The following is a 13,989-nucleotide window of genomic DNA, read 5'->3' on the forward strand; positions in this document are numbered from 1 at the left end:
CATCCATTCAGTTTCTAACTGTAGAATTATGAATTTAAATGTATCAGTGGAAGCAATAAAAATTAATTTATTTGAAGTATTGTCTTAATTTTGCTGGATATTTTATTCAGGCTGTTGGCTTGGTATTTTTGAAAGAGTCTCATTATAACATTGTCTCACTGATTTCACAGTCAAGTTATGTGGACCTAATGTTCAATCACTGGACTTGATTTTGGCAGAATTACACCTTCCCTACCTTGATACCATCTGCCTTGAAACCCTTACTTAATTCAGACCGACTAATCTCATTCTCGAAAGCTCTAATTGCCTCAAAATGCGCAATCTTTTGCGGAGGGAGTTCAAGGTTTCTGTTCATCCTTTCTTTGAAGATGCACTGAATATTGTACCTCCCCCTAGGTTGGAATTTTAATTGGATAACCTAGCCAGTTACTTGGCAGAGACTCGGTGATAATGACTGTTTGTTTCTGTGAACTATGCCCGTACAGTCAGAACACAGTGGTTCATAATAAACTGACTTTTGACATGAGTATTATATTATAATATTGGTGTGGCATTACAGTTCCAAAGTACCGACTGTTTGTGCTGTCCAAACATAAAATATAAGACTCCCCGTGTATCATGTAAGTAGAGAATAATTGTTTTGCAGGAGTGATTACTAGGCAGTGATACGAACAAGATTTCATTGACACCATAAACCTCAAGAGAAAAGCTTGATCTCCTTACAATCGTGCTGTCAACCGTAAAATTAGATTACAGCTTTGAAGTAACTCTAGGCTATAGGTTAGTTCTGATATAAATTCTGAAAATCAAAGCCCAATGTATTTCCTGTATTTTCAAGAGATCTTATTTCAGCCATTAGTGACCAGTGCACTATGTGCAGTCAGCATGTTACAGTTTGTGCATTGATGGCTCAACATTTATGACCTGACAACTGGATATTGATGTAGGGACATCTAGAAGTAGACTAACTCGCTGGGAGATTGGATAGGGAGGTAGAATTAAAACCTGACTGTTTGCAGAATGACGTAATTGAGCAAAGTAAAGGAATTGATTTTGCTTACTTGCTGAGTGGAGTTGTACTTTTAACCCCAAAGATATCGTAGTGGCAGGTGTACCTCAGGAATGAGGTCTTAACATGACTCAGGAATGAAACAAGTTCAAATTGAGACTGGTGCACACTGCTTTCAGACAGGTGACATCCAATTCCAGATTTCTGTTTGGGGTGAAGGGGGTGAGTGATTTGTGTTTGTTGGATCTTCTGGTTCTTGTTAAACTCTAGTTGAGATCCTTCCAACATCTCCAATGAAAAACAAGTGCATAGTCAAGCAGATCTGCTGCCCCCAAACTCTTTAGGGTTTGTTTTGATTGCACAAGTTCCGGGTCTAATGAGCCATGGCTGGTTGAAAGTTGAGAAGGCAACTAATGACTTGGAGGTTCATGCAGTGCAGCAGCCTACATACTGAAGTTGCATTCAGTATTGGAAGAATGAACTTTCTCAAGATGCAACAGGGAAAATGTATTACTAGCTGTCTGTGAGCTTACTTAGCAAACAAATGTCCCCGGTGTTATGGAAAAAGTAGTATTGTAGGCTATACAGTATTTAAATGCACAGAGTGTTCATTTATATCGACTCAGAGGGAATTGCTGCAAATGAGTTCTAGACAGGTAGGTTCTGATATACTACATTACAGTAACTTTATTTTACACTTGTGCCAGATGTGGATTTGCAGTAATAACCTGGTCAGTAACACCACTGTGAACAAATGAGGCCAAATTTTCAGGGTTTACCAAGTTGTAGGCATAATGGGGTCAGCATAGATTCATGCAATAAATATTGTTAAGATGAGTCAGTGGGATGCTGAATTCATGTTAGATTGATTGGCATAGAGATACGTGTAAATTGGAGACACTTCGTGGGCCCGCAGGTGGAAAGGCAGGATTGTAAACTTGCCTGATAAGGACACTGTTGTTGAACGTGATGTGAAAATTTGCAAACTCAGTGATGGTAAAAGCTGAGTACAGCTCATGTGTTTGTGTATGCAAAGGGTGGCCAGAATGTGCTGTGGGAACGGATGTGACTAAAACATGAACTATCTGTTGAGGAAGTTTGAGGAAGTTTTATGAAGATCGTGAAATGTAACTTGGACCGAACTGTGCCATTACGTGAAGTGCTTGTTATTACTAGGGATAAAAATGATGAAAAGCTCCACTGGCTGTTGTTCTTCAAACCAAAGTAAAAGATTGCCAATTATTCCTCCTTCCCTTGAAGCTCTGTCCCTTTAATCTGTTCTCACACTTGTCTTCCATGACATCAATGTAACTGCTTCAGGTTCTCCACTCTGAGTGTGTGAAAACAAATGTCACATTATGTGCCCGTCTCATTAAACTTGCAGTTGAGCTCAGCGCTTTGATCCATTTGAATGTAGCTCAATCCTTTGTGTGAAATCATCATGTCAGTTTGCAGGGTCAAGTGGAGTGAGCCAGGTGGCTACCACCGGGGATTACGAGAACAGAGCATTGCCGTTTTTGTTTCATCAAAGGAGAGAGAGAGAGAGAGAGAGAGAGAGACCAACCCCCATTGATGTCCTCGAGCTCTGGCCTTGGTTGACCTTCTTACTGTCTGGCCAGTTGAGACCTGCAAGTGGACAATTAGTGACTGCTCGAGGCCTTCAGCTGGGCATGGCTACTGGTATTAACCCAGCTATTGCCCCCTTCACCCTGTGGCTCCCCCCTCCATCAGAAACCATAGCCCTCACATTGCTTATCTGTGACCTGGGTCACTGCGTGATCCTGGGAACTGGGGGCTATTGACCTTGCAGCATGTACAGCCTGCCCCAGTAGCACTGTCATGCACAGGAGGTAGGGGCTCTGCCACTGGAGTCTTCAGTTCAGGGATAGGCTACCATCTGATTGGTGTGTGGTTTGTTGAGCTATTTCTCCCCTTTTCTGAAAAGAGGCTTAATGGGTGTCTCAGTGGGTTTCCCATGATGACACACAATTTTGTGTGTGTGTGTGTGTTTGTATACCTGGAACATATGTAGAAAGCCTTAGCAGGGAGTGATGAAGGTGATAAGGTCAAGCTTTTATGGCAGCCTTTGACCAGATCTCACTTTGCTCCTTTACGAAGGCCAGTATATATGAATGCTTCCAATTTTCTCTCCTGGTTTCAATTATTAAGTCAATTTTGGTTTTCACATCCTGTTTTGTCAGTGCAAAGCATCACTAAGTCTTATCACAACGTCCTCAAACTTGGAATGACAACTACTGAAAATTGTTATTGAGTGCAAAGGACTGGTATTTGCATATAAGCACCCACTTGATGTATTGGTATCAATTTCCCTGAATGTTAAAATAACAAGGAATTAATCAATTTCATACCAATGGCACTGAATTTTATCTTAATATTGCGCAGTGCGATTTTAGCCCATAAACTGAATAGTTTGGGAGTATAAACCTGTAGTTATTTCACATTTCATCATTCCTTTTGAGATACTTCTGTTATAGAAACATAGAACCTTGTAGCTGGAGGAGGCCTTTCGGTCAGCTCCACCATTCAGTATGATTCCTGATCCCCTACCTCCATGCCAGATTCCGGCTTCTCCCCATACTCCTAGAAACCTTTAAAATCTATCTATTTCTTGAATATATTCAGTGACTTGGCCTCCGTAGCCTTCTGTGGTAGAGAATTTCACAGGCTCACCACTCATGGAGTAAAGAAATGTTCCCTCATCTCAGTTCTATCTCCCCTTTATCTCCTCAGACTGTGTTCCTGATTCTAGACCTCCTAACAAGGGAAAGCATCCTCCCTGAATCTTGTAATTATTGATGGCAAGGTGTGATCTCATCTGGGGTTTGAACCCATGACCTCTCATAGTTATTTTGCACCATCTCCAAAAGCAAGAATCATCTCTTTAGACCAATAACCCAACTCTTACGATCCGAGAATACATTATTAATCTCCTCCATCCAGAGATTGCCTCAGGAGCTTTCATGCTAAAGCAAAGAGAATCAATGTTGGCTTTTCTTACTTAAACTAATCCCTAGTTGTTACGAGCCTACAGAAACTGTCATGTTACCATAAGAATCAAAGCATGGGCCAGGTCATTCATAGGTCAACAGAGAGTTACCAAACTAGGCAGCATTATCAAACAGTTTGTTTCAGGGATGCTTACGGCTGTAGGGAATTTTCATACTGTCTTTCTTGAACATAGTCGTGGAACTCTTATTTTACTGATGCAGAATTGGTGCTGGGGGTGAAAAAGGTCTGTGTCTGAACTGACTCCAAGATAGAGATTTTCTGCAGGCAGGTCTGTCACTAATGATGAGGGAGTACTTAAAATGGAACCTTCAATTGATTTTTATCACTTGTTTCATCTAGTGTCTTAGTAATAGAACATTAAATAATCCATGAACACAGCAGGATTTAAAAGGAAATTCTCTTAAGTCCTGCATGAGATTAAAAGAAATTGAAAGTATAGATAAGCAGAGTGGACATCCCACAGAGGGTCTTATAAAATTCACAGCAAAGTGATAATGAGGTGCATACCTTTCACTCATTAGAACGGCTGTGTAAAAAGCAAAAGTGACAAAACTCTTCATTGGAACAAGTTGTTGATTGAAGAAATGTAATGATCTCAAACTTGAAGAACTTTAAAACCAGAAATGGCTGTTGCTGATGGCAATAGTTTAGCACTCAGTGTTGCAGTGATCAGTGTCTGCTGTTGTAATATGACTGGTCATCTATCCATTTTAAATAGGGTTTACAACTTGCCTAAGCAGTGATTGTGATGTGAGCACATTAGCTTAGATTGTCTGCTTGACCGTGATCCATTTTTGGTTAACGCCAATTAAAGCATCTCATTTCATCTCTGAGAGCTCGACCGGTAGTTCCTGGGCTACGGGTTGGCTTTGACTAAATGTGTGCAGGTGCTTGGCTCACAGCAATTTTGGATGGTGCCTCTTGCTGCAAAGATGATTTTTCATAGATATATTTTAAAAAAACGAACAACATTCTGGGTTGTCCAGGCACTGGTTATATTGTCATCTAACAATCTACATTTCAAACTGTTGGGTATTTAGCTAGAGCGAAAAAGAGTGTCCTGCTTAATAATTAGTTACTGCAGAGGTAGGAAGGAAACACAAAACATTCACATTTATCCAGAAATTTAAAACTCAGGCAGCACATATCACTGCTACCTGGTGATGTGTTAGACCTTATATCAAATGAGGCAGTATTGTAAACTTGTTTCACATTGCTCAGGTGGTTGATACGAATTTAGATTGTATTTCCATTGTGTAAATATTAGTTATGATTGTAGATAGGAATTGGGTTTTGATACAAGCAAAAAGATGGTAAACTGAGACAGGACTGTCACCGAGGCTGCCATATACTCGTGCTGCTGGCTGTTCCAGCTGGAGGTGTTCATCTTGCAACATGAAGCAGCAGGGTTTCCAACAACTTTTTTCCGACGGCTTCACTTTCCAACCTTCTGCCGACAAAGCTGTCAGATCAGTTGACTAATTGCGGCTTCGTTTTGAACCTGTGGCACCCGTGCAGAAGAGGGCAAATGCTGTCAAGTCAAGGATAGAGTGGCCTCAGCTCCATCTGCTATCTTCTCTACAGGGGGCAATTGAATACTTGTTATCTGAAGCCCTACCTTCAGTAGACCAACTCAGGTCAAATGTTGGATCGGTCAGAAATGTTTAAGTGAAAGCTACTAAACTTTGGAGGACTCTAGTAAACTAATCTAATTTGTAAGGGATCGTTAATATACTCTGAATTCATGTTCTTGTACTAACACGGATGAAAGTCTGGCTTCGTTGTTGGTAGGGCATTCTGTTCAAATATTGATTGCAGATTGTCTTTCTCATTGGGTGTAAATCTTTCATAAATCTATTAAAAAGTTGAGTCTACTCTGAAGTGCTTGTCCAATTTATGACTGAGTTCTAAGATACATTACTTGAATAATTTAGTATTGACGGTATCAAATACAATACATTGACCAATACGTTGAAAATGCACATAATCAATTGCAATTTAGCAGGAATGATTTTGTTATCTGTGTAATAAAGATTAAATACATTGAATTAACATAGAAACTAATGCAAACTCTAACCATTTGAAAAATCAACAATTAACAGTATGTGGTATGGTCTACCTGGTATCTGGTATCATTTTATCCCAGCGTCTGTCAACATTTGTCTCATGGTTGCTACACTTGTATTGAATGATACCAGGGGTTTCCCAGTGTGGCTTTATTTGCCTTGAGGACATTGTAACAAATTGACAAAGTAAATAACTGAAAGATTGAGTGACATGTTTAAGAGGTGCAGGTTATGGGACACAAGTGCCAATTTGTCAGACCAACGAGGGCAGATTATGGAAATGTTTAAATTGCAGCATTTGAGAAGCTAAGGACAAAGACTAACTGGTTCCATCTGAAGCAGTTGAACCTTTTTAAAAGTATTACAGCTTGCCATATGTCTTGAATAATTGCTTGATTTATGGGTTTTGAGGATGTGTGGTAAATGTAAGATAGAAGGATGAGCCTGAGGAAGATGGCGTCAGGAAGAGTTAACATTGCATCCAGTGTTGGAGGAATATTGGGGGTACTGAATGAAGAGTTACATTCACTATCTGTTTGTGCTCTTCCAATACATGTGACTCCATGAAAAATGAAACCGGATGTATCATAGGGAAGGTGGCGAACTGACAACATGTCATTGATGCTAATCAAAATAGGTAATAAAAACAGTAACAGAATCATGTTAAACCATGGGAATCTAGTGCATGGAAGGAGCCATTGGCACATTGTGTCCAGTGGATCCAGCAGATAAGACCTGCACTGACCTGTTCGGAGTTCTATTTAGATTTATAGGACATGCCATGGTATTTCATACAAGTGCAGTCTCTGGCTATAATAGGTATGTTTTATACTTGCAGAAGACAGTAGGCAACATGGACCAGTGTTTGAAGAGCAACCACTACCTACAATCTACCCAAAAGAGTCCGAGGAGGCAAAAGTATCTCTAAACTGCCGGGTTCGGGCAAATCCCCCTCCAACTTACAGGTAAAAACAATGCTTTCTGTTTTGTATACATGCCTGTCTTTTAGAATGATCAAGAATGATCCATGTGTCTTTTATCCATATTAGAAAGTATGTCAAACCTAATTGACCTCACTTTGTATTCATTTTTACTTTTCCTGTTCCCTATTTTTATCATTTGATTGCCAGGTGAGTACTAGAATGGTCTTGATTTACGTTTGTATCCATGTTTCCTATCATGAATGCCACTGTGTCAAATATAACTGAGTGAATATCTTGTGGGTTCAAGACTTGCCACTGTTTCTCTTGAATTACACGTAGAAATCATTTTATGTTTCATATATAGATGGAAACTAAATAACCGAGACATTAATGTGGATGATACTCGTTACAATATGATTGGTGGTAACCTCGTTATTAACAACCCAGAAGAAGTCAAGGACCGTGGCAAGTACCAGTGTCTCGCAACAAACAAGTATGGAACCATTACCAGCAAAGAAGCCAACCTGCAATTTGGATGTATGTATTAGCTTGGATACCAGAGATTTTCTTAAATTGATCTATATGCTGGTTTCTATTTGTTGGGTATTTCTTGTTGGCCTCTCATTTCCTCATGTATTGCAAATTGGATGCAAACTGTATTTAAGCACAGAATCCAACCTGATTTTCCAGTCCCATAATCAGGGAGTGCTGCACTGTCAGAGGTGCCACCTTTAACAGGAACTTGTATTCCAATAGCACCTTTTAATGTAGGAAAACCTCCTAGGGAATTTGCTGTGTTTTATTTTAGAAAAGTATTATACCAAGCCATGTTAGGAGGTGGAGTCAGAGTCATACGGCACAGAAACAGGCCTTTCGGCCCAACTTGTCCACATCGACCATATTCCCAAATTAAAGTAATCCCACCTGCCTATGCTCGCCCATATCCCCCTAAACCTTTCCTATTTATGAACATATCCAAGTATACCTGCATCCACCACTTTCTCTGACAATTCATTCCACACACACCATTCTGTGTAAAGAAAAAGTTGCCCCTCATGTCCTTCTTAAATGTTGCTTCTCTCACCTTAAAAATATGTCCCCTAGTTTTGAACTTCCCGATCATAGGAAAAAGGCGCTTGTCATTCACCATATCTATGCCCCTCATGATTTTATAAACCTTAATAAAGTCACCCTTCAATCTCCCACACTTCAGTGAAAAAAGTTCCAGACTCTGCATTCTAATTTTATAACTCAAAACGTCCATTCCCAGCAACATCCTGGTAAATCTTCTCTGAACCCTCTCCTGCTTAATAATATCCTTCCTATAACAGGGTGACCAGACGTATCTACAGCACTTCAGAAGAAGCCTCACCAATGTCATGTATAACCTCAATATGACATCCCAACTCCTATGCTCAAAAATCTGAGATATGAATGCGATAGTGCTAAATGCTTTATTATCTACCCTGTCCATCACTGATGCAAATTTCCAAGAATTATGTATCCGAACCCCTAGGTTTCCCTGTTCTACAACACTACCCAGGGTCCTATCATTAGTAATATAAGTCCTGCTCTTGTTTGTATTGTCAAAGTGCAATACCTCACATTTATCCAAATTAAATTGCTCAGCCCATTGACCTATTTGATCAAGATCTTTTAAATTATACCCACCTCTACTACTTCCACTAGCAACTCATTCCATATACGCACCACCCTCTGTGTGAAAACGTTGCCCTCAGGTCCCTTTTAAATTGTTTCCCTGTCGCTACCTTAAACCTATGCCCTTTAGGTTTGGATTCCCCTACCCTGGGCAAAAGACTTTGGTTAGTCTCTTTATCCAGGCCTCTCAAGAGTTTATAGACCTCTATAAGGTTACCCCTCAGCTTCCTCCACTCCAGGGATAAAATATCCCAGCATCTTGCTATAATGAAAACCTTCCAACCTCAGTAATGTCCTTATAAATCTTCTGTGTTTCCTTCCTAGTTTAATAATGTCTTTCCTATAGCAGGGCAACCAGAACTATAGCTTAAAAACTATAGCTTATGCCCGAAACGTCGATTCTCCTTCTCCTTGGATGCTGCCTGACCTGCTGCGCTTTTCCAGCAACACATTTTTAAGCTCTGATCTCCAGCATATACAGTCCTCACTTTCTCCAACCAGAACTATATGGAATACCCTAAATATAGCCTTACCATTGTCTTGTACAGCCATAACATGATGTTCCAAATTTATTAGGTCAGATGGACAACAGCTTGGTTAAAGAGTTCCATCGTAAGTATTGTCTGAAATGAGATGGAAACGGGTAGAAAGTGCATTCCAGAACTTAAGATCTGAACAGCTCCACCTGGAAACTTGGTCACCATTGGCTGTGTGATCAGAATCAGTAGAACATAATTGGAGGAGAGCAGGGATATCACAGTGTTGTAGGGCTGGGCGAAATTCCAGAGACCGGGAAGGCCAGGGACAGATTCAAAAATGAGAATGAGAATTTTAAAATTTAAAACATTGCTTGACCTGAAGCCAATGCAGGTCAGCAAGTATGGATAATAAAGAAATGGAACATGCTCTGAACTAAGACATGGGCAGCAGAGTTTGAGATTACCTCATGTTAACAGATTGTGAGAGACCAGCCAGAAATTGTTCAAATTGAAATGTTCAATTGAGTCCTATTTGCATTCTTGGGTGGATGTTCGTGATGCCACAACACTATTGTAAGAAAAACAGAGAGGTTCTTTGAGAATGCTGGTCAGTTGTCTCTCAAACAGTATTACTAGAAAAAGTGGATAATCTATTGTTTATTGCATTCTGGTTTGATGATTTCTGATATGTTAAAATATACTATCATATTGCTAATATTATAACTGATGCTGCACTGCGTATTGGGCTGTCAGGCATTTGAGTATGGCTGAGGTGGGTATTGCAGACGCTTGAGATTAGAATCAAGATTAGAGTGGTGCTGGACAAGAACAGCAGGTCAGGCAGCATCTGAGAAGCAGGAAAATCAATGTTTCAGGCAAAAGCCCTTCATCAGGAAAGAGGCTGGGAGCCTTTTGGAAGGGGGTGAGAAGGGGTGGTGAGGTGTTTGAGTATGGCCTGAGGCTATGAGAGGCTTTTTCCTTTCATGCACATGAACATGATGTTGTGCCTTAAAATTATTTGCAAGGATCTTAAAGAATTAAAGACTAAGAGGAGATTTGGACCAGGTCTCAAGTAAAGAATGGAAAGAAAGCTTGTACTTTCATCACATGGCTGAGAAATATTCTCAGTTACTCCATGTAGAATTCTAGAATTGTACAGTACAGAAGAGGCCTTTTGATGCATTGTGTCTGCACCAACTGAACTAACCAAAATCTACACCAGTCCTACTTTCCAGCACTTAGCTTTGAAAGATCTGACATTTCAAGTGCTCATCCAAGTAGTGCTTAAAAAATTGACGTTCCCCCTCAACAACTCCCTGAGGCAGTGTGTTTCAAAACCCAGCATTTGCTGGTGAAAAACCTTTTCATCAAATCCCCTCCAAACTTCCTGCCTTTCTCTTGAAAATTATGTCCCCTTGTTATTGACCCTCCAACTAAGTTGCTCGCTATCCATGCGGTTCAGGCCTCTCATAATCTTTTAAGTACCTCTCTCAGGTTCCCCCTCAACCATCTCTGCTTCAAGGAGAACAACCCAAACTTATCCAGCTTCCCTTGATAGCTGAAATGCTCCATCCCATCCCTGTGAGCTTCTGTGTTTATCACCCACCCGTGTCCCGTACATTGTTGCAGATCTATTTGTATGTCTCCTGAACAGTGATGAATTTGATGATCAGTCCTGCTAATGTTTTTGTTGTGTGGGTCTTTTATGTCTGACTAAATAGTTCTCTTCTATTTCCAAAGAATCTGTGTTAAGTTAACCATGATCGGTTTGAACTAAGTCAGATTTTAATTGGAACCTCACTGTTTGAAGTCACTATTTCTGAGCTTGTCTGAAATGAAGAAGCTTCTTCGGTTGCTGCTTCAGGGGCACGTAGGAAGAACTTACCATCTGCGTTGCTCCATACTCTGCTGGTCACTAGAAAGTCGTATAATGTGTGACATAAATTAATTATATTTGCATACATTAATGCAACTTCATTAATATTGGTGGCATCTCATTATAACTGGCATATCAGTTTAGTTAGTTGTTTTGAGTTTGTGTTTAGCTTCTTCCTGTTCAGTTGCAGTCAGTTAACACATGCATTTGCAACCTGCTTTAGAAAAAAAGCTGGATATCATCTAATCCATGATTGATTGACCTTATCTGATCACTTTCCAACCTTCCTGATGGATTCCCTTGTGCACCTTAATCCTTCGGCCAGTCATTTCAATAAAGTAGAGAGCACAGAATGGAGCTGCAAGGTAGAATTTATGTCCACTGCTGATTTTGACCATTACCGTTCTGTAATTGCCCACTCAGGAGTTGTTGGATGAGTTCATTTGAGAGTTATAAGTCAAACCCCATAGCATTTCATCATACTGTTCTCTGTTTGCTGTTTTTACACACTAAAAGATGGTCAGAGACAGATTACTGGGCTATAAAAATCACTCATTATTTATCGGAGAAGGGGAGAACGTGGCTTGCAATGAATGCTTCTGGAATCCTAACCATTCTGAGTTAACACGTGCCTCTGTAATGTCCCTGGCAACCATTAACTCCCCAGATTATGCAGTTGTATGAAATTTGATTTTGCATCAATTGATCTTACAAAGTCCTGACCAAACAGGCTGGAACCAGCAGAGATGTGCTTCAGATGTTGTTGAGTGAGCCCCCAGTCTGTCCTTCCCTTGTGTTGAAGGAAAGAGCAGTTTGAACAAACCTCTGTTCATGCATTCATTTCTAAAAATCCCAACAGCCTTTCAGTTACACCCTCACAGCCTTGCTGAACATGAGCAATCACTACCAGTGATACCAAATTCTTGAGTTAACTCGAGCCTGGCCAGTTGTGGTAATAGATTAAATTCCACTGGGACACGAGGGGCAATTCCCTCAAATTAATTCCCCAATTCCCGCCACACGTTCCCCGACTTCCGCCACCATCGCGGCCGCTTCCGCAGCCACTTCCGCCCCAATGACTCCACCCACACCACGCGTTTTGTCACTTCTGCCCCATGTCATCAATGACATCACGTGTTCTGTGACTTCTGCCACTCCTCTACTGCTGTTGTTGCCACCACTTCTGCCCTCACCAACACAACTTACCTGCACACTGCCAGCACGCCTCCCACGGATCCCACTGTCTCTATCCCTGCCCCCCCAGAACCCTGAGGGGAACACCATCTCTGCAAATGGCTCCAAACCCATTCCCCCAGTCACAGTCTCCGCCCCCACTCCCAGCTCCACACCTATGCAAGGTCCTATGTCCCAGCCCTGCTGGGTTTTCACCATCCCCCCAGACCTCCCCCTCACTGAGGACGAACGATCAGTCCTCAGCAAAGGCCTTACTTTCATCCACCCTGCCCACGCATCAACAAATTCAGTACACGTTGTGATGTCGAACACTTCTTCTGCTGCCTCCGCCTCTGAGCTTGCTTTTTCCATCATGACTCCCACCTACTTCCGAGGGCTCCTTCACTCGCCTTCAACACACTCCATCCACCTGGACACCCCGTGATGGCCTATTACCTGGCCTCGATCTCTTCATTTCAAACTGCTGCCGGGACATTAACCGCCTCAACCTGTCTACCCCCCTCCCCCACTCCAACCTCTCACCCTCACAACGCGCAGCCCTCCACTCCCTCTACTCCAATCCCGACCTCACTATCAAACCAGCGGATAAAGGGGGTGCAGTGGTAGTTTGGCTGAAGCCAGACGCCAACTCAAAGACACCTCCTCCTACCGCCCCCTCAACCATGACCTCACCTCCCATTACCAAACCATCATCTCCCAGACCATACACAAACTCATCACCTCAGGGGATCTCCTACCCACAACTTCCAACCTCCTAGTTCAGGAACCCCGCACCGCCTGATTCTACCTCCTTCCCAAGATCTACAAACCTGACTGCCCCACCCAACCCATTGTCCCAGCCAGCTCCTGCCCCACTGGACTCATCTCCACCTACATTGATACTGTCCTATCCCCCGGTCCAGGAACTTCCGACATATGTTCGGGACACCGCCCACTCCCGCCTCCTTCTCCATGACATCCGTTTCCCTGGCCCCCAACGCCTCATCTTCACCATGGACACCCTGTCCCTCTACACCTCTATCCGCCATGACTAGGGCCTCCAAGCCCTCTGTTTCTTCCTATCCCGATATCCCCACTAGTACTCTTCCACTGACACTCTCATTTGTTTGGTTGAACTGGTCCTCACCCTCAACGATTTGTCTTTCAAATCCTCCCACTTCCTCCAGATGAAAGTGGTAACTATGGGCACCCGCACGGGCCCCAGCTATGCCTGTCTCTTTGTTGGCAATGTAGAACATTCTATCTTATGTAGTTACACTGGCACCACTCCTCACCTTTTCCTCCTCTACGTTCATGACTGCATCAGCGCCACCTCGTGCTCCCACGAGGACGTTGAGAAGTTCATCAATTTCATCAACACATTCCACCCTGACCTTAAATTCACATTGACCATCTCTGACACCTCCCTCCCCATCCTAGACCTCTCCATCTCCAAAAACGACGACCGACTCAACACTGACATTTTTTACAAACCTACTGACTCCCACAGCTCCCTGGATTACACCTCCTCCCACTCTACCTCCTGCAAAAATGCTATCCCATATTCCCAATTCCTCCGCCTCCGCCGTATCTGCTCCCAGGAGGACCAGTTCCACCACAGAACACACTAGATGGCCTCCTTCTTTAAAGATTGTAATTTCCCCTCCCACGTGGTTGAAGATTCCTTCCAACGCACCTCCGCCCTCAAACTCCACCCCACCAACCTCCACATAAACCACACCATCTGCCGACATTTCTGCCACCTACAAACGGA

The 13,989-nt window shown here is 42.2% G+C and overlaps 1 protein-coding gene across 1 annotated transcript in view; it reads left to right on the top strand.

Annotated features, from left to right (window-relative positions):
- Positions 1-13,989, top strand: part of cntn1b (contactin 1b) — a 746,084-nt gene that overhangs the window by 330,069 nt on the left and 402,026 nt on the right. The window contains exons 6-7 of the mRNA XM_043709043.1: positions 6,944-7,070; positions 7,393-7,565. Of these exons, the coding sequence (XP_043564978.1) occupies positions 6,944-7,070; positions 7,393-7,565 (300 nt within the window). The remainder of the gene's footprint in view (positions 1-6,943; positions 7,071-7,392; positions 7,566-13,989) is intronic.

This window comes from Chiloscyllium plagiosum, chromosome 19, assembly GCF_004010195.1.
Source record: "Chiloscyllium plagiosum isolate BGI_BamShark_2017 chromosome 19, ASM401019v2, whole genome shotgun sequence".
NCBI lineage: Eukaryota > Metazoa > Chordata > Chondrichthyes > Orectolobiformes > Hemiscylliidae > Chiloscyllium > Chiloscyllium plagiosum.